General features: G+C 48.5%; 9 protein-coding genes across 9 annotated transcripts; 8 read left to right on the top strand and 1 right to left on the bottom strand.

The window, feature by feature from the left end:
• Nucleotides 1-309: 309 nt before the first annotated feature.
• On the top strand, nucleotides 310-2,055 carry TbgDal_X7630 (hypothetical protein, conserved; the record flags this gene model as incomplete). Its single annotated transcript, XM_011779636.1, has 1 exon — nucleotides 310-2,055. The coding sequence occupies one exon, from the start codon at nucleotides 310-312 to the stop codon at nucleotides 2,053-2,055; it is 1,746 nt and encodes a 581-aa protein (XP_011777938.1).
• Nucleotides 2,056-2,465: 410 nt separating this feature from the next.
• On the top strand, nucleotides 2,466-3,677 carry TbgDal_X7620 (GTPase, putative; the record flags this gene model as incomplete). Its single annotated transcript, XM_011779635.1, has 1 exon — nucleotides 2,466-3,677. One exon carries the CDS (start codon nucleotides 2,466-2,468, stop codon nucleotides 3,675-3,677), a length of 1,212 nt encoding a protein of 403 aa, XP_011777937.1.
• Nucleotides 3,678-5,264: 1,587 nt separating this feature from the next.
• On the top strand, nucleotides 5,265-7,337 carry TbgDal_X7610 (MORN repeat containing protein; the record flags this gene model as incomplete). The annotated part of the gene is made up of 1 exon (XM_011779634.1): nucleotides 5,265-7,337. One exon carries the CDS (start codon nucleotides 5,265-5,267, stop codon nucleotides 7,335-7,337), a length of 2,073 nt encoding a protein of 690 aa, XP_011777936.1.
• A 1,131-nt stretch (nucleotides 7,338-8,468) lies between these two features.
• Nucleotides 8,469-10,874, top strand: TbgDal_X7600 (5'-3' exoribonuclease XRND, putative; the record flags this gene model as incomplete). Its single annotated transcript, XM_011779633.1, has 1 exon — nucleotides 8,469-10,874. One exon carries the CDS (start codon nucleotides 8,469-8,471, stop codon nucleotides 10,872-10,874), a length of 2,406 nt encoding a protein of 801 aa, XP_011777935.1.
• An 806-nt stretch (nucleotides 10,875-11,680) lies between these two features.
• On the top strand, nucleotides 11,681-13,516 carry TbgDal_X7590 (hypothetical protein, conserved; the record flags this gene model as incomplete). The annotated part of the gene is made up of 1 exon (XM_011779632.1): nucleotides 11,681-13,516. One exon carries the CDS (start codon nucleotides 11,681-11,683, stop codon nucleotides 13,514-13,516), a length of 1,836 nt encoding a protein of 611 aa, XP_011777934.1.
• An 894-nt stretch (nucleotides 13,517-14,410) lies between these two features.
• TbgDal_X7580 (hypothetical protein, conserved) lies at nucleotides 14,411-14,725 on the top strand (the record flags this gene model as incomplete). The annotated part of the gene is made up of 1 exon (XM_011779631.1): nucleotides 14,411-14,725. The coding sequence occupies one exon, from the start codon at nucleotides 14,411-14,413 to the stop codon at nucleotides 14,723-14,725; it is 315 nt and encodes a 104-aa protein (XP_011777933.1).
• A 550-nt stretch (nucleotides 14,726-15,275) lies between these two features.
• TbgDal_X7570 (hypothetical protein, unlikely) lies at nucleotides 15,276-15,767 on the bottom strand (the record flags this gene model as incomplete). Its single annotated transcript, XM_011779630.1, has 1 exon — nucleotides 15,276-15,767. The coding sequence occupies one exon, from the start codon at nucleotides 15,765-15,767 to the stop codon at nucleotides 15,276-15,278; it is 492 nt and encodes a 163-aa protein (XP_011777932.1).
• Nucleotides 15,768-15,856: 89 nt separating this feature from the next.
• TbgDal_X7560 (aldehyde dehydrogenase, putative) lies at nucleotides 15,857-17,368 on the top strand (the record flags this gene model as incomplete). The annotated part of the gene is made up of 1 exon (XM_011779629.1): nucleotides 15,857-17,368. The coding sequence occupies one exon, from the start codon at nucleotides 15,857-15,859 to the stop codon at nucleotides 17,366-17,368; it is 1,512 nt and encodes a 503-aa protein (XP_011777931.1).
• A 428-nt stretch (nucleotides 17,369-17,796) lies between these two features.
• On the top strand, nucleotides 17,797-19,296 carry TbgDal_X7550 (hypothetical protein, conserved; the record flags this gene model as incomplete). The annotated part of the gene is made up of 1 exon (XM_011779628.1): nucleotides 17,797-19,296. The coding sequence occupies one exon, from the start codon at nucleotides 17,797-17,799 to the stop codon at nucleotides 19,294-19,296; it is 1,500 nt and encodes a 499-aa protein (XP_011777930.1).
• Between the last annotated feature and the right edge of the window lie 76 nt (nucleotides 19,297-19,372).

Below are 19,372 nucleotides of genomic sequence, written 5' to 3'. Positions count from 1 at the left end.
TCATCTTACGCTGAGGCGTTGCCCGGGCACTCAGTTGCTTAGTAGTGGCATCGACCCAAAAGAACAGGAGGGTTCGGTCGGTGGGAGAAACGGCTCCTCTTTGCTAGAACAGAGGAGGTGTTTCGGAGGTAGGAGGAGGGCTAGTGAGCAGCGGATTACCGGGGAACTCGGAACGGAAGCTTCGTTGAACGCCTGGAATATCTGACGCCGGACCGATCCTCGGTCACGTGTACACTAAATTCGTTTGAAAGGCCGCCGGTCTGCGGTCTAAGGACATATTAGAAATACTTCTTTCACCTCTTCTGCGCCATGGCTCACAGTGGGGCCAAACGAACGTCGAGGAGCGGTACTAGCACCCCTCTAAGAACTCCGACACGGCGGCGACTGGAGCTGCACAATGCTGCAGTAGATGAAGCATTTGAAGAGGAGGATGGAGAAGGACAGAGGGAGCCTCATTTTGAGCGGACACCGAAAACCTCTAGACAATCGGTGAGCGCATCATTAGGCGATGGCTTGGGCAGTGGTGGTACAAATCATGGATCTACCAGTAGTGGGGTTCAGCACCCCGAGGGGGCACTAGCGATGAGTGACGCCGGGGAGCGGCCGGTGGTTTCACCACAGGTAGCCAAAGCTGCAAGTGCTCGGTCTGTAGAGGGCATTATTGATTACTCGCCGTCACTCTGCAGTGAGCAATTGGAGGTTCATGGGTTTTCTCACCTTCGTGAGTCCATCTCTTTTGGACTACCTCAAACTCGTGGGAGTGTGCCGGACGTGCGAAGTTCTTGCGGGGTATTGGAAGTGGGAACCACTCTGGTTCCCCATTCGACTTCACGTAGTAGCGCTCTTTCATCACATACATCTAGTAAGCAGTCTCACTTCCACACGCGGCAATCATCTGACGGAAGGCGCCCCAAGCACGGGGGAAGCCGCAGTGATCTTAGTTTTCTGAGCACACGCAGTGCCATTGCGTACCTTAAGAGCACTGCACCCGCAGCGGGGGTGGGCTCCCCCAAAACGAGCGGGCGGTCAAGCCAGGCAACGCCGTCATCCAATTCGTTCTCGAGGTCCACGCTGGGGCCCCTCGAACTCTCGCCCATACCGAAGGAAAATAGCAACCCGCATGGCAGACGTCGCAATGGCTACCTCCGCTCTAGGCACCAGCCACCACCAAGCTGGCCACCCGTTGACGTACCGGTGGCCGTGGCAAATTGTAGCTCTTCTACTGTATCCGTCACTGAAGTAGGGAGAATAGATTCTGAGATGCGCAGGGAATTTCGACTCTTTCTCGCATATTGCATCCGCATTGTTATCATGTTCATAGTAACGTGTAGTGCTGCTTCGTTCGCCTTGTTTCTTGCAGCCCCATTGGTGGTCCAGCGAAGCGGAAGCGATGGATTGTTTGTGCGGCAATATGTGGAGTCAGTTGCGGAACTTCAACTGATTTACGGTGCACCGTCCTCCTCCCTAACGTCGTCGGAGGCAAAACAATTATATCTCCGAATGGTTAGCGAGTCGCTCGAGCGACTCGACCAAGCCACATTGAATGCAAGACCGAAGCCCAGTGAGGGACCCAAGGTGCACGAGCAGTACTACAGCAGAATGACTCGCGCGTACCAGGCAGTGAGGTACCGCGTAGCGCTGTATGCGCGCAGTCGCCATCGAAGCTGGTTCTACCGTAATGTGCTGTATCCTTTGCATGATGTGTGGAAATACGGCGTCGTGCGACATGGCGCTCAAGTGACTCGGGAGGAATGCCAGGAGATACTTTTGTATTCGTTGTGGGTACGCATTGTGGACGTTGCTGCTTGCTTGCGCCAGGATGAGAACATGCCGTGTCCAACACTGAATTTCCTCAAAGGGGAGGTGCGTGGTAGCACAGGGCCAGGAGGCCCTGTGCTACCAGTTGCGAGCGGGTATCCTTCTGAAGGGAATGGGGTCCAGGGGGAAGTTTCCTCTAAAGCTCTTTTTGCATTCGTGGCGAAGAATTTCCGTCACAACAACCGAGAGTATAACCACCTGTATTTTGAGGGGGGTATGGGGAGTGTGTTCTTCTGAGAATATCTTGCCGCGTATGTATACTCTGGGGCATAAGTGCTCGTGCGACGAAACCGCTGCAAGACAGTGTGTATCCACTGAGGTGTTGCTTGCTCGTTTATATGCACTCTCAGGTTGTGATGTGACTGTTGACGTGCCACATGGTGGTGGATTTGTTGTCCGCATGCCTTTACATGTGTTATTCCGTAATTTCTCTTCCCTGCGGGGGTGTTGAATCACTCAGGCATCACCACCTCACACCCTGATATTCTGTCATTGACGTGGGATTATCCTTTATATGTCTAATGCCTCTTTCTTCCATTTTACTCAGTCTGCACGAACCCCCTTTCCATCTGCTCATGGCGTTGGTCATAACCCGCCCCCTCGTTTAACTCGAACTTGTTACACTGTGCTCTTGTGAAGCCTCTAGGATGAACCTACGTGGTGATGGGAGTGCGCAAAAATACGCCTCTGTTCCGACGTTATATAATGTAGTCGTTCTTGGATGTGAACGTGTTGGTAAGAGCACCTTCATTGACCAGGTGATGAAAGGGACATTCCGTAGCGATTACGTGCCGACGACCCTGGAGACGTTTATACACAGAACGACAGTGGACGGCAGGAATTATGTTTTGCATCTATGCGACTCCTCTGGAAGTGAGGCGTTTGTGCGCCACCGGTTGCTCTATCTCGCGCGCGCGGACGGTGTTCTGCTTTTCTACTCAACGACGGACAAGGAGTCCCTAGCATCTGTAGTTGGGTGGGTAAAAGAGTTGAGGGAAGCGCGTCACAATATTGGGGTTAAGGCTGCGATGCCCATTCTGCTGGTGGGAACGAAGCGGGACGACCGTCGTAGTCGTGTGGTCACTATGCCAGAGGCGGAAGCCGTTGCAAGGTCATGTCTCTCGGCACTTTCGCTGAAGATGCAGCACATGAACAGGAAAAAGGTTGTGGAGGCTGAGGGATTTGCCAAACTGGTGCGTGACGCGATTTCTTCTACACTTCCTGTTGTGGAAGTTTCCGCGTTACGCACAAATGAGGTATTGCATGCGTTGCGTGTCATGATTCTAATGATAAGTAACTTCTCAAAGAGAAGACTTCCCGCGCCGGTAACCTTGACCTCCTCGATAGAGTTTGCTACACCCCCTTCCTTGACGCCGTGTTTTACATCGTTTGACGGACGACCTGGCAGTGCATTCTTCCGTATGCGCTCTCCCATAAGAGCATTGGGGGAGCGATCTAATATTGCCGTTGGAGGCACCACATCACCGAGTGCTGTGGTTGTAAAGCGAACTCCCAGTTTGGTGGGTGTCGCTGTTGCATCAAGACGTAATTCCGCCGCCCGAAGAAATACCGTTGATGCCGTGCGGGGACCAACAGAGTGCGAAGACGGGAGTGCTCCCTGGTGCTCGGATGTTGTATTGGTTGGAGGGACCGAGCCAGAACCTTTTTCAGCTTTGCATGAAAATGGATACTGTGTATCTGAAGGTCCCCCAAATCAGACGGAAACACAGTCTACGCTTCTTCGTAGCCTTTCACATGATGGAGAGGTGCACGCGTGTGGGTTGGAACGTCAGATGAAGCGGGAGCTGTCTGGTCGTCGCCGGGAGGTGGGATGCACAGGTTCGTGTGTAATCATGTAGAAAGTTTATCGTTGTCAAGTTGTCAATTCGATGTCATGCAGTGAATTGGTTTGTGCTGTTTGAGATCATTTTGTGGGTTCTCGACCTCTGGTTGTGCATTGGTTCTTTTGTTTTGCGTGTGTGTGACTGTACATTAATACATATTTTTTTTTTTTGTACAGGTTGCAAGCACGTGTTGTACCGGTGAAGGGCCAGTTTGTTTTGATTTTATGTCTTTTTTAAATGTTTATGTCTATTGTGGTGCGTTTCGACGTATCGGTTGTAAGTGTGGGTGCCGGGACGGAAGTAATGTGCGAGTATTGACATTTCTTCTTTTTCCAGCCCTTAGTTTGCGCTACGTTTCTTATATATCTCTTCCTTTCTTTCCGTCTGGTTATCGCGTTTAAATGTCTCGTTTTACCCACTATTCTTTCCACGTCTTCTTTTTTTTCCCTTCTTATTTTCATCCGACCACTTATTATTGTTTTATGTGAGGGCGACTTCTCTTTTTCTTTCTTTCAGGAGTGGTTGGGTGTTGGAAGACGACTCTGCTCCCTGTTGTAGTGGGGCTGATTGCGTCCGTGACAATAGTTTTTTATTATTATTACTATAAATGTCTTTCATTATCCGTATGCTTGTCTTTATATGGGTTTGTGTTTGCGTTTGCGTCGTGTGAATGTTGAGGGTTCTCGTTGGTCTTTTGGTAGGGAACCGAATGCCGTGTATTTGGGGTCATTTTGGGGAAGGGGAAATAGGGTGATTGAGGGGGGTGGGGAGTGATCTGTTCTTTTCCTTATTGTTATTGTTGTTGTTGTTTTTTGGTTTTCGTTTTATCTTTTTCTTTTGTACCGGGGATAGTGCGAGGGCATCCATTGGAGCAGGGTGGGGAAAGGGAATTCATGTGTTATTCATACAATTAGTTTTTTTAAGTATTTTTTTAAAAAGTTTATTCTATGTGGACATCTATATTTGTGCGTGAAATGCTATTCCTTGTTGTTATAATTGTTTGTTTGTTGGGTGTATCATCGTTCCACGTGCGGTTTATGCATGTAGCTTTCTCCCACCACAATATATATATATATATATATATATATGTATATTGTACACTACCGCCAGGCTTCCTTTTTTAACCCCATGAAAACGTTTCGCTATAGGGGGTGGAAAGGAGTGGCGGGGATGACTGACGTGTTGTTGACTCTTATGGCTAAAATAGTGATAATAATAATAATAGCAATAACAATAGGCGTGTGCTGATAACAACACTTATTTAAATACAACAAAAATTTTTGTTCTGCCGTTCGTCACCGGTATTGTCACTGCTATCATTGTCAATATGTTGTTGAGTCTCTGTCATGAATACTCGGTTGTGGCGAGCGGTGATATCCCTACATGCCGGGGGTAAAGGCAAATAAATACCAAACTGAGGAGCTGCGTGCGGTGGATGTGATAAGGATAAACCGCTCTTTTTTTGTTTTTATTTACTACTTACCTACATTTTTTTTGTTTTATCAACTCCCAAACCTCTGTTGTTTTGCTCCTTCTTTTTTCTGACGCTTAGCACGAAATATTTAGATATCCGTCGCCGGTGCCGAGAAGGAGAAGTGTCAAATGTTAACTGTAACGGAGGATAAGATCTCCATCCCTCTTATACCAGACGCGGAGTTATGTGATGTTCGTATTGGGGTGACAGATCCGGCGTTGTTTTTTAGCATCAAGCTTGAAAAACCCTCGCAAGTGTTGATTGAGTTTCAGGAATTTAATACGGCCTCGCGGTGCGTGCTGCTGCTGAGTCCAACGGACCCGCATCCAAGTAAGCACACGGCCGTATGGAAGCACCTTTCACCAGATCCGAACAAAATGTTAACTATTCTCCCAGCGGATCCTTCCTACAGTCTTGGAACTCTTTACCTTGCTGTGCGTTACGTGGAAGACAACGGGAACTCTTTCATCCGCCTTAAACTGACACTTCGCGACAGCTACGAGGCGGAATGGTATTCGCTTATCAACAAATCTTTGTACTGCGGCTCGTGGTTAGGTTTCTACTATCATGGCTTTGGGCGTGTAATATATGGATTAGACGCCCGTAATGTTGAAGAGGGCGCAGTGAGGTGGAGTGCACATAGTTTAAGGAAGCAAAACTCGAGGTCGTACCGCCGAGAGGAGGCAACTCCTGTGGCGAGGGCGTCGCTACTCGGTGTGTCTCGTCGTGAGGTCAGCTGGTCCATCATTGCCTTGCCTTTGCTTACAGCTGAGGTGTACGAAGGGGAGTGGGTAAATGGGAAGAAGGAGGGTCTTGGTGTTTACCAGTGGTCAGACCGCTCGTACTGGGGAATGTGGAAGGAAGGTATGCGAGAGGGGTTTGGCGTCTTTTGTACCTCAAATGGCCTTCATTACGAAGGAGAATGGCACCTTGACAACAAACATGGTCTTGGGAAGGCATTTTATCCTGACGGATCACGGTATCAGGGACATTGGGAGGACGATGTGCGCTCAGGAGAGGGGTTGTTTGTGTACTCAAGTGGTGTTGCGGTGACCGGAAAATGGGAGAATGATGAACTTTGCCCCGAGGTCAGAGCTAACTATCCCGATGGGTCCTTTTACGTCGGAGAGTGGACGAAGGGCTGCCGGCATGGAAATGGTACCCACACCGATGCCCCCGGGAACGTTTTCGTTGGAAAATGGGAGGACGACAAACGCACCGGTGAGGGGAAGTTGACTTTTGCAAATGGCGTCGTTTGTGTAGCCGACTGGGAAAACGGACAGCGGCAAGGGGGTGTGTTCACATTTCCCAATGGCGAGGTGTACGTCGGAGGCTGGAATGATGAGTCACTTTGTCGGGAGGGTATCGGCTGCTGTACGTACCCCAATGGCGACAAGTACGAAGGGAGTTGGAAAGACGACAAGAGGCACGGTTTTGGTAAGTTTGTTGAAACTGGCCTGAATCGAAGTTACGCCGGAGAGTGGTTCAAAGGGGTGCGCTGTGGTTTGGGCGTTCAACGTGCAGTTGATGGAACATATCACGGAGAGTTTGAGGATGACGTTCGCTGTGGAGAGGGCTATTACCAAGGGTGCAACGGGTCCATGTACAGAGGTAGTTGGAAGGGGGATCGCCAGGTGGGCCACGGTATAGCACTGGAAGGAGAGACTGGCACCCAGTATGAAGGACTGTTTCTTCTAGGAAAACTAGAGAGCTATGGCACATCTCGCTCGGCAGAAGACATTTATGAGGGAACATGGCTAGATGGCAAGCGACAGGGCGTGGGAGTTGCTTCCTTCCCCGATGGAACCGTTTTGCGGTGTCTTTGGCATCAGGGAGCGTCGCAGGATGGGTTTGTGCACTATAGGTACAATAACGGTGATGTTTACGAGGGTGACTGGTCCAACGGGGGGCGGTGTGGTAGCGGGACGTTGCGGTACGCAGACGGCTCGGTGTACGTCGGTGAGTGGCGTAACGACAAGCCGCATGGATGTGGTTGCTTCACAGATGCTTGCGGCGTGACACATGTTGGTGAGTGGTGTAGTGGCACACAGAAAGATGTGCGGGGAAAGATCCAATTTATCGATGGAAGTATGTATGAAGGTGACGTGTGTAATCGCCGGCCGCACGGGAAAGGCCGTCTGTGCTATCCCGATGGCACTGTGTTTGATGGGACATTCAAAAACGGTATTTACGCTGCCTAAGATCCCTATCAATGCAGGTTGTTTGAAATCGCATGCTGGAGAAATGGGCATCGTTGATGTGTTTGCTGTACGTCGTTGGAGGGTTCGTGCCATAGGACTTGTCTCGCTCTCACGTGCTCCTACCGTTGGTGTGACGACCTTTTCGTCTGACTTCTGCCAATTTTATTGTGATGTGTGAACTCATATGTACTTTGTGACATGCACATTCCTCCATCCACGCGGTGGTGTATGGGGTTTGTGTTATTAGTTTGATGCCCGTACAAACTCTCTCCGCATTCACATCTATTGCACTGTCTTTGTTTCTGTTTTTCCGGGCCTTCTGGTTGCGTTGTTTACCGAGTGTTTGCTTATAACAATGGTGCTATTATGCAATTCACACCATCACGTGCCTTCCTGCGTCGAAAATTGTTGGAAACGTAAGGTGTGCGCACTCACTTTATGATGTATATATTTTTTCTTCGTGGTGCAGTAGATGCATTAGAGCTTCGCCCCGTAACGAGGTGATTTATCTATGTGTGTGTGTGTATCTTATTGTGCATGGAGAGGTGGAGCATTACACTTGATCGCTTTATGGATGCACGGGGCATTTACGTCATCCTTCGATACACGGGGTTGGTGCGGGGTTTCGCCGTTAACTTTGGGTCCCCAACGTGAAGGTGGGAGATATTCGTCTTCGAACTCTCTTTCTTTTTGCACCAACATTCTGATTGCTTACGTGCATGTCGGTAGTGTTTTGCCCCGACATCGCTTGCAAATGTGCCTCACGGCGATATCACCATCTATGGAGCCTTGACGGCGCAGTGAAGATGTATGTTGTGACCCTTAATGACGGCTATTACTCTTTGTTATATGGCTGAGGCTGGGAGTAAGCGGTGTCTGCGCCTTCTTTCTTGTTGGTGTTTCCCCGGCACGAGCCCACAGACCTGCAGTTTGGTTGACCAACTTTCGTGGTTGTACTTCATTACAAATGTTCGTTTTGCGTAACTCCCTCCTATCGGTGTCGTTAACGTTATTGATATACACGCATTTCCTAACTATCGTTTGCTTTCTTTCCCTACGACCTTCTGTATTCTTGCTTGTCCTGTGGTTAAGGATTAAAAGGGTGTGCGTACGTAAGGCAAAGGGTGAGAAATGGGGATTGCCGGTTTTTACCTGTGGTTGAAGCGTTGGTACGCATCTTGCATGGAGGATGTTCCGCAGTGCGTGGTTGAAGCCGCTTCGAAGTCGTCTCCACCTCCAAAGGAGTATATGCAGTCACATAAGTTCGACAACTTGTATTTGGATCTGAACGGGCTCGTTCACCCATGCTGTCACGATACGTCTCCGCTACCTGAGCCCGAGTCGGAGGAAGAAATGTTTGAGCGTGTTTTTACTCAAATAGATCTTGTGTTTAAGGTGGTGAGGCCACGGAAATGCCTTATTCTCTGTGTGGACGGTGTTGCACCACAGAGTAAGATGAATCAGCAGCGAAGCCGGCGTTTTCGCGCTGCAGAGGAGCGAGCGGAAGGTGAAGTGATGTCGGCGAAGTGTGCCGATGTGTTGTTAGAGAAGGGCCTACCTTACCCCAAGGTGAGGGAACGTTGGGATCACAATGTTATCACACCCTCAACACCGTTCATGGAGCGCCTGGGTCTTGCCATTGAATGGTTTGTTGTGAAGAAGGTAAATGAGGACCCATTGTGGAAGAAAGTTGCCGTTGTCTTTTCCGATGCACACGTCCCCGGTGAAGGTGAGCATAAGATTATGCAATACATCCGTGGTCTTCGGATGCAGCCGGGCTACGATCCGGATACGTCTCACGTTATTTATGGCATGGATGCTGACCTCATCAGTCTCGGACTCTCGACTCATGAGAAGAGTGTGACCATTTTGCGAAACCAACTCAACGAAACGTTCAATGCAGCTCATGGAAAGTTTTGCTACTTTAGCTTGGTTAAATTTCGTGAGTGTTTGAAAAGGGATTTTGATGGCATTAAGGAGATGAGTTTCGAGCGTGTCGTCGACGATTTTATTTTTTTATGTTTTTTTGTCGGGAATGACTTTCTTCCGCACGTTCCCTTAATATCGATCAAAACGAGAGGTGTCGAGCTTCTGTTAGACCACTACGTTAACGAATTTGCAAGTCACTCGTATTTAACAGATGGTGGAGAGGTGAGATTTAAAGCTCTGTCTTCGTTCTTAGCTCGATTCCTGAATGACTATGGTTCTGTCTTGAGGGACGAATCCTCGTTTGGGGAGCGAGCGAAAGAGCGAGGGAGAGGCAACGTGGCGGAGCGGGTGAACAAATACCAGGTTGAACTCAAAAAGGTTTTGGCAAGCGTTAAACGTGACAAAACCAATGCCCAGGAGGTTAGTGACACCGCTCACAAGTTGATGGTGTCTGCTTTGAAGGAACGAGTGTCATTTGTTGGGGACAAAGGTTCACTAGGTTTTACGTATCACGACGAGGATTACCGAGATAAGTACTACCAGAAGAAATTCGGATGGGACCCTGAGAAACGGTCCAAGTTTGAGAAGAGAGTTAAACGCTGTTGTGCGGAGTATTTGCGGGGAACTCAATGGGTGATGCGGTACTACACATCTGGTTGCCCTTCGTGGAACTGGTTCTATCCGTATCATTATGCCCCATTGCTGGACGACTTGGCTCGCTTTACAGACTCAGTGGACGTTGAGTTTGAGCGAGGCACACCGAGGCATCCCGTGGTGCAGCTGCTTGCGGTGTTACCGCGCATGAGTGTTGGGGGGCTGCCCGTGGAGTTGCACGGCGCCGTGTTAGATCCAAACTCTGTCTTCGGTCCATTTTACCCAGATCACGTGGATGTAGACTACAGCGAGGCAATTTTTGCCTATCAAGGCGTGTTGCGATTACCTTTTATCGACTGTAAGGAAATCGAAGCTGCCTGCGATACCCTAGTCGAGCTTCAACCCGACTCCGGCGTTACACTTTTGATATGCAACAGCGGGAGTAAGTTAAGCATCATGTTGGAGGAATACTTGGGGGGAGTTCCGAGGAAGAAAAAAAGGAGTTCTATGAAGCCCATCCCCACCGAGGTAGCTGCGAAGTTTCCCATTGCCGGGCGAGTTGGTTACTATAGGAATGAGTGGAAACGCGACGTCCAAATTGTGTGTCCCGATGCCGCCATCGCAGAGAAGACGGCACATGGCGGAGCGATAGAGTGCAATGCGGCCCGCTGCTACCGCTATGAGCTCGACGAGCTGGCGGTGTACCGCCCCGAACTTCTGTTGAAGTACGGAATGGATGGGCCACCAAAGGCCGTGACGGCTGAGGAGGTATCCGTCGGTGATGTGGCAGCTCAACCTGAGGAGACTACAAATGTGAAAGATTCTTCCCCCGATGCACAATATCCGGAGACAGCTACAGTTGCCGGGGAATGTTCCACTCGACGGAAGAAGCGGGCGCGTGTAGAAGTGCCGCCTGCTGACCCCGTCAATGGTAGTGATGATCCACCACAAAAGAAACCTCGTCTCAAGAAAGCTGCCAAGAAACGGGGAGCCGACAGAGTCATTGGGCGCTGATGTGGATTTCTCTGCCTTGTCGCATCACACACAAAAAAAGAAAACTAAGTTGTCCATAGTACTTTGTTGGAAGTGACGTGGCACGACATGCATGGGATATCATCTCTTCCACACTAATCTTGCCACTGATAGCTTGTCTGTGCTCTTTCCTTAGATTTTAATATTGTAACACGATTCGTCGGGTGGTGTAGCAAGGGAGTTTGCGCATATCAGTGGAGCTCCGCTGTAACTGCCCTTCGGGTGTTGTGTCAGCAGTAATCCATGTTAGTAAACGAATATATCTGTCTCAGTTCTCTCTCTCTTTGTTTTTTAAAACCATCCTGTTAATTTCTCTTTTAGTAACGCTCTTATTAATTCACGTGTAACTCGTTCAGGTGGACGTTAGCTTAATACTATTTGGGCACACTTCGAAGCACCCAACTGTGTGGATAGATACGGTATGTTTACTTCCCCAACGCACCTGTTTTTTACCATTGCTGTTGCTGTTGGTCCGCAAACGTGCCGGGTCTCTGACCCTCACCTTTAGTCGCGTTTTTATCTCTCAGTTTCTTTCCTCTTTCCCCGCTCCTTATACTTCCTCGTGTCGACTCACTGTGGTTATGGAAGGGTGCCTTGTGCAGTTACAGTTGTTATTATTTGGCAGCATAGGCGGAACAGAAGCTTGTGTGTCTTTATGTGTATGTACATTTCCCATCTAAGAGATCACAACTCGGCCTGATTGAGGGAACAAGCATTCATTTAGGGGCTATTTCTGCTTCTCTCTTCCTATATTTCGCACGACTGACACCATACAAGTGTGTTGCATAATGTCGGTGTCGCCTGAACCAGTCGTGCAGTCGAATGTTCTCTACTCTGACGAGAAGGGCGAGTTCAGGTACCAGGAGGGACTTCAGTACATGCAGAACGGGGAGTTGGAGAAGGCGATCCTGGCGTTTTCCAAAGCATCCTTCTTTGCTCCACACAAACCGCACCCGTTCATTGCCTCCGCAGAATGCCATGTCTCGCTCTATGATTTCCAAGGCGCTGTGAAGCAGTACCGCCGATCCCTATGGCTGCTTCGGTCATCGAACGGGCGCAGTAATTGCTGTTCGCGTGCCTCGGGTACGGGGCGTGATAGCCGCTCATTTTTTTCCCCGCAAGGGAGACCAACTACCGCAGCAGATGGTAGTTCAACTGCCTTTGGGAGTGATTTGATGGAATGTAATGGGTTAGATGGAGTGTCATTTTCTGTAAGTACAGATGTTACAGGACACACCATTTTTCGCAGAGGAAGTTCCGCTTGTACCACGGAACCGTATGATGATGCCTCACTTGAGAGGGCGGTGCGGCGCCGACTGGCCGGTATTCTCGACGCGCTGAGCATTGTTTTGTTCAACGTGGAGGACTATGAGCAAGCCCTCCGTTTTACTGACGAGTCACTGGAATTATGTAAAGATCCGCAAGTGGTTTTGCACCGTTGCGCTTACCTGATCGCACTTGAGCGCGAGGATGAAGCGGAGAAAGTTTTAGATAAGCATATTGAAGAGAACCCCTCATTCTTTATTCTTAGCTGTTCTCTGCTTGTCCACATCTACTGCCTTCGTCAGTCGTTCAGTCCCGCGAAGGCGTTGTTGGAAAGGGTTCCTCTAGAGGAGCGGCAGCATCCCCAAGTTCTGCTGGCACAGCACATATTTAGTCGCACTTACAAAACTTACCGTAATCGCTCCATCGACCATTCGGACCTGCAAGGACTTACCCGTTGTATTTTGGTGTTTCCAGGTGATTCTACCTTGCTATTAGAGCGCGCCAAACACTATATTGCCAAGGGAATGGACAGGAAAGCAGTGACTGATTTGTTTCGCTGCATCAGCGCTTCTGAGGGAAGACATGCACTTGCCATCGACTTAATGACAGAAACGCTGTTTCGTCTTGGTTCAAGCAATGATGGCCAAAGTACAACAGCCGATGCAATCAAATACTACACTACTTCCCTGATGTGGCGGCAAGACAACATCCCCGTGTTGCTTGCCCGTGGTGAGTGTTACATTAAGATGGGGGATTATCAAAAGGCATTATTCGACTTCTTGACTGTGGACAGAATATCCCCGAAACACCCCGAAGCAACGCAGCGAATTGCTGTGTTGCACGATATACACGGTTGTGAACTTCATAGAGAAGGGAAACATGAAGAAGCAGAGAGGGAGTTTAGTACCGCCATTGCGACGTGCAGTACGGAGCCGGTGTTTTTTTACCATCGCGCAAGATGTCGCTTTGATATGAACCAACCACGCTATGCCTTGAGGGATGTGCTGTCATGTTACAACTTGAATCCAACGGATCCCCAAATCCGTAACTTTGTACATGCACATCTCTCAGCATTTGATCAGAAGGTTATAGCTGGTGGTGAGCATGGCGGGGACCTTTTGGGGGGCCTGCCAGGTGTCACGCGTCCTTCGCCTCCCAACCGCCAAAATGTCACCAAGTCTACTGGGATGCTACGGCAAAATCGGAGAGACAAGCAGCTAGTGGAGGGCAAGCGCCTAATATTGATGAGGGAGGGTGACGGGTTGTCAAGAGCATTTGGAGACACTTTAACCTGTAGGAAGGTTCCACTTGCATTGTCTGATAAGGGTAGCCGTAGCCACTCCACGACATGTACCTAATGGAGAATAGTGAGTCAAACGTGTGGACCACCAGTTACCCTCTTTTTTTTGCCTATTTTTGTCCCCCTTTCAATTTCTTCTTTTTTTTTTCTTTTACATTTCGCGTGGAGTGCACACTTTCTTTCAATTTTCACTTATTTCCCCCCTCTCTGTTGTATAATCACTACTCTTTGTATCATTACCCTACTTGTTTTTCTTTTTTTTTTTGGGGGGGTGATGGATGACAGTGAAAGGTTCATGTATTATCCTGCCACTTGCGCAGTGGTGGAGACGCTAAGAGAGGGGGGGGGCACATGCGCAACTTTTTTTCTTCGTTGTGTGCCGTTCTCTTGCTTCAACTTCCTTCCGCGTTGTTTGCCCACTTCGATCACTAATGTGCCGTACAAGTGCGGGTCCCAAAGCTCACCTGAAAATTCTCCCCTCACTTTCCTCTGATGCGATTACCAACGTCTCCACTACCCTGAAACTCTGCACGTTTCTTACAGTGATTATATCATTTGCTTGAACATATGTGATATTTGTAGGGATGAGGCGGGCTGTAACGTGCGGGCTGCAGCAGCGACTGCTTCCGTCCCGTCCAGTCCCGTCGTGTCATTTTCCTTTCCTTTCCTCTCTTTTTGTTCCTTATGTTGACGCCCCCCCCCCCCCCACGTAACACTTAGCTCTTATATTTCTGATATACAAGCAACTGTACTTCAAATGTGTGTATATATGCATTTGTATGTGCATGCATACATGCATATATTTCTTTTTTACTTTTTATTTTTACTTGAAAGGAAGAAAGAGAGATAGACTAAAGCTTTTGGCCGTTGTTTTTTTTTCCCTAGCGAATACATATATACATTATATATATATATATATATATATATATATAGTGAAGTAATCGAATAGGGAATGCTCCGACGCGTTGCTGGAACTGAGTTGTCCCGGACTGTTGCAAGGCTGAGTGTACCGTCCCGACGGTATACAAACTACGACCACCTTCACTACGCTACGGACACGAAAGCTGTGCTTTGCATTTTGGGGTATTTTGTTGCCTTATGGTTTGTAATGCTGCGCATGGGAAGCCTCTTTTCATGCCGTGCTAAATACAAGGATGATTATTTACGTGTTTGGCCCCGCAAACTCGGCCCCGGGTATCAGTGGTCGGATGCGTGGGGTCCGCAAATCGATAAGTTTTTCCGCAATGTTCCTGACAGGGCAGTGTAACACCGGCAAAAGTTTGTTGCGTATTCCACAGCGAAGGTACAGGTACGCATTTTAGTCTCCTTTGTTATTTTTTGTTTTTTTCTTTTAAAAGAAAAAAGAAAAAAACCGTTTATCGCTATTTCTTTTCATCTGTTTCCATTGCAGACGCTCTCAGTATAATATATATATATATATATATATATATATATATATGTAATTTAAAAAAAAAAAAGGAAATGGCATTCCAGCCCTCTCGCAAGAGGTGCGGACTGGGGATTTGAACTACCGTAGTGTAATAGAAGATATGATTGAGGGTTAGGGGAAGTGGTAAATTAGAAAAAAAAAAGGGTTGGGGAATATCACCGAAACAGGGGAGGTATGTCATGTATATGCTACGTATTTATTAGTACAATAAAAGAGCACAAACCAGCAACGTCCATAGGATTATGTTGCATGTTCGTGTGTCTTCATTAGTTTTTTTATTTTTTATTTTGGACTTCATCAGGAGTACCCTTAACGATGTTTAGTAGAGGATGTGTGATGCAAACATTTCTTAATTTTTTTTGATTGTCTACTTTTTTTTTGTTATTTTTTCCGTCGCCACTATTATTGCCATCCTTATTATTGTTACTATTTTTTTCCCCCTGAGCTGTGTACCCCTTTTCAGCAGTACGCTGCGCATTCTCGTTGAGGATAAAGTAAGTTGAGAAAAGAAAAGGAGAGAGTATCGGGAGGAATGTGCGGGGGGGAGAACTAATCTCATTTCATTAGCATGACCATTATTTCTTTCGTCTCTGCGGTGGCAGCAAATATTATATATATATATATATATATTAATATGTTGGGAGCATGCTGGTGTTTGTTCCTTACTGTAAGAAGAAGTGAATTGGTTGAGGGATCTTTTTTTCTCCTTCTTCTCCTTTCCTCCTTCTCCCGTCATTGCTCCGTTGACATGTGAGGTTTTCGCAGTTATGATGTTACCGACTTCAACTATCACCTTGAACTTCTTTTTTTTTTTTATTGGTTGCGTTGAGGTTGAATTCCAGGACCCCTGCTCACTCATTTACCCATCCACGGAGAAAAAAAAGGAAAAGCCGCCCGAAGCGAAGGAAAAGAAAGAGCGGGAGGTTTAGAAGGAAGGGGAAATATAAAATGCGAAGGACGACTCGTCTACTGTCGAGGGCTGTTTTCGACTTGAACAACGCTGAAGCATTCCGTTCTGGGCGTGTCTTGAATCAACCAACCTCCTTCATCAACGGTTGTTTTGTGACTTCCGGTGCTGCGGACGTGATTTCAGTTGAGGATCCTTGCACTAATGTTACTATTGGCGATATTCCCAACTTAGGGAAGGATGAAACGCTGCAGGCAATTGCGGTGGCTCAGAAAGCCTTTGAAACATGGAAGGATACCGTGCCCCGCACACGTGCAGTCATACTTCATCGATGGGCGCAGTTAATATATCATCACAGAAATTCCCTCGGTTGTCTCCTCTCCCGAGAGTCGGGGAAAGTTGTGCAAGAAGGTGTTGACGAATGCCTGTACGCCGCACGGTTCCTTGAATGGTATGCGGGAGAGGCGGAACGCGCTTATGGGGATGTTGTGGGAAGTCCTCGCCCTGATGTTTCAACAACTGTGTTGCGGCGGCCTGTGGGTGTAGTGGGTGCCATCACTCCGTGGAACTTCCCGTCAGCAATGGTCACGCGAGTTGTGGGTGGGGCTCTTGCTGCAGGTTGTGCCGTTGTGTTGAAACCATCAGAACTAACTCCATTCAGTGCACTTGCACTCGCCCAGTTGGCAGTTGAAGCAGGCGTGCCCGACGGGGTGTTTAATATCGTTACTGGAAACGCGGCACCCATCGGTGATGCGGTTCTGGATAGTTTTGATGTGCGTAAGGTTTCTTTTACCGGGTCCACCAGAGTTGGTAAGTACATATACCGGCGCTCCGCAAGCACCATGAAGAAGTTAGGGTTGGAGCTTGGTGGAAACGCACCATTTATCGTGTTCAGTGACGCTGAGGTGGATCGCGCGGTCACTGGACTCATGAATGCGAAGTTTCGTGCTGCAGGACAGGCATGCATAAGCGCCAACCGTGTTTTCGTGCACTCCACGGTTTACGGTGACTTCATGACGAGGTTGCTGGAGAGGGTGAACTCAATCCGTGTGGGGAATAACTTTGACCCGTCTTCAACGATGGGCGCACTTGTCAGCAGTTCCGCAGTCGAGCGTGTGGTGTCGCTGGTGCAAGATGCGGTGGAAAAGGGAGCCAAGGTGGAAGCAGGAGGTCGGCGCTTATCAGGTCCTGGGTACTTTTTCGAACCCACAGTACTTTCCGGTGTAAACCACGATACGATGCGCTGCTGTCAGGAGGAGATATTTGGTCCTATTATACCCATAATTACGTTTGATGACGATACGGAGGCTATACGTTTGGCCAACGCGACTCCTGCAGGTCTGGCAGCTTATGTGTACACGCAGGATTACCGTAGGCAGAAGCAAATAATGGAGCAACTGAGTTTTGGTATGATTGGGATTAATGACAGTGGTTTATCATCACCCTGTGCTCCATTCGGCGGTGTCAAAGAAAGTGGGTTGGGTCGGGATGGCTCAAAGTACGGCATTGACGCGTTTCTCGACGTTAAATATGTTCTGGAGTCACGTGTGTAGAAAGTTGCACTTCTTACCGTCACATGGCTGGTTGACATTGTTGTTATCGTTTGTTTCTGTTAAAACAAAAAGTTCTATAATTATCTATGGTTTTTATGCGACTGTTGTCGGTTGCGTGTGCGTGCGGTTGGACGTGTAAGTTTATGTGCATACATATACGGGTACCGTTTGCACGTCTGTGTGCGGCACCGTCCCCCATAGCATCAACGAGTCCATTTTTTCTTGATATTGTTATCTCTCGCCATCCACTTTCGTTCTTTTTTTTCCCCCCCTTCCGCGTAACAGGCTTTGCTCGCGTTCGTGAGTGAGTGAGTGTGTGTGTCTGTGCTTGCTGACACACTCCCTAAGGGGCAGTGAAGTTGCCTACCAGGTAGGGTTTATAAGAGGTTTCAACTGTGAGACGACCCAGTTTTGTAACGGTGTGGGAAATGAACCCGTTTGTTTTTTCCCTTTACGTGGCTGCTACGGTGTCTCTCTCGCTATTGTTTGATTGTGCTGCTGCGTACTGTCCGTCTAACGGTAACACACATGCGGTTTACGTCACCTCGAATGCCGCAGATAACATCTGGGCCTTTGACACGGAAGGACGGTTTATAGGCAACGTGTTGAACAAGGAATCTTTCCCCGTGCGCGTGGAGAAGTTGCGCGATATGAAGTTCGGTCCGGGGGAGCACTTGTATATCGCTAGCGCGCGAGGGAAATTTAGTCGCATCTTCGCCGTCTCAGGGAATGGTGTTCTTAATGGGACACTCGGAAAAAACTGTACTCGTGACTACCTCTTTACCGTGGCTGAGCAAGACGACAACAATCCAATGCTTGATCATCCGTATGCCATAGTCTTTAATCCTGATGACGATTCACTGTATGCATCCAACCAGAACAGCGTCACTGTTGCGAGATACACGCGCGTTGATGACGGAAAAGGCAAATATCCACGCTGGGAACCTGCTGAAAATTCTGTGTTTGCCCTCACGAACGGTTCCGCGGCATCAAAGATACCGAAGAAAGTCGGATTGTTTGTTTCCCCATGGAGTAACGAATACGCATTGCTCTCTGTTCGAGGGCTAGCCATTTCTCCCCCGCTTCCCCGCTTCCTTGTGGAGCAAGCGGCACCCGCTGGAAGTTTCGCAACGGGGGAGGGCCTCCTCGCTCGCTACCTTGTATTGTGTGATATTGCTCTCAACAAATTGCTGGTGTTTTATGCTGACACGGGAGCGTATGTTTTCTCGATAACTGTTCCATCACCGGTGCAAGTGGCGTTCCCTTCTCGGTACTTTAAGCCCATTGAATCACCTGCATCGTACTTCGAGGTTCCACACGTGTATGTAACGAGCAAAGAGGATGGCATGGTCTATCTTGTACCCCTCGTGGGAAAGTCATCCCCAGTGGCTACAAGTGACTTTAACACCCCTCATCAGCGGCAACCGAGTTATCCGGTCACATCACCGGTTTTCATGCATGCTGCCAGCGGTATATATGAAAATCCTTCACATGATCTACTGTTGATAGCCGATCGTGTGGGTCGATCAATCATGTCTTATGTTTCTCCGTTTAGGTCGGGCGCCACAGAAGGCGAAGGCCCTTCACCCTTCCTTGGCTACTTTGTTAGGGCGTTACCGGATATGCCAGAATTTGTTTTAACCACGGCGGTGGAGCAACAGAGCGCCATCCCCTTTTGTTACGAACTTACAGGGGATGGAACCTTCCGATATGTGGCATTATGTACTGCGGCGTACATATGGACTACGGTGGCCACCATTTTCTTTGCACTACTCTCTCTGATATACACAACCCGCTTGTGTAAGGGCTGTGTCCGTCGTCTGAAGAGCAGCTACAAGAACTACTTTAAGCATATGGGAGCACGAGAGGCTGAGGATGTTGAGCTTTTGCAACATGAAATTAACAGTGGATACGGAACGAACAACTGATTTTATTTCTTCCTCAGGAGTACATGGGAGAATTGATATTGCCGTTACCTGCCATGTGCCTGCACTTCCATTATTC

This window comes from Trypanosoma brucei, chromosome 10, assembly GCF_000210295.1.
Source record: "Trypanosoma brucei gambiense DAL972 chromosome 10, complete sequence".
Lineage (NCBI taxonomy): Eukaryota > Euglenozoa > Kinetoplastea > Trypanosomatida > Trypanosomatidae > Trypanosoma > Trypanosoma brucei.
This window is presented reverse-complemented; position numbering and strand designations above follow the sequence as displayed.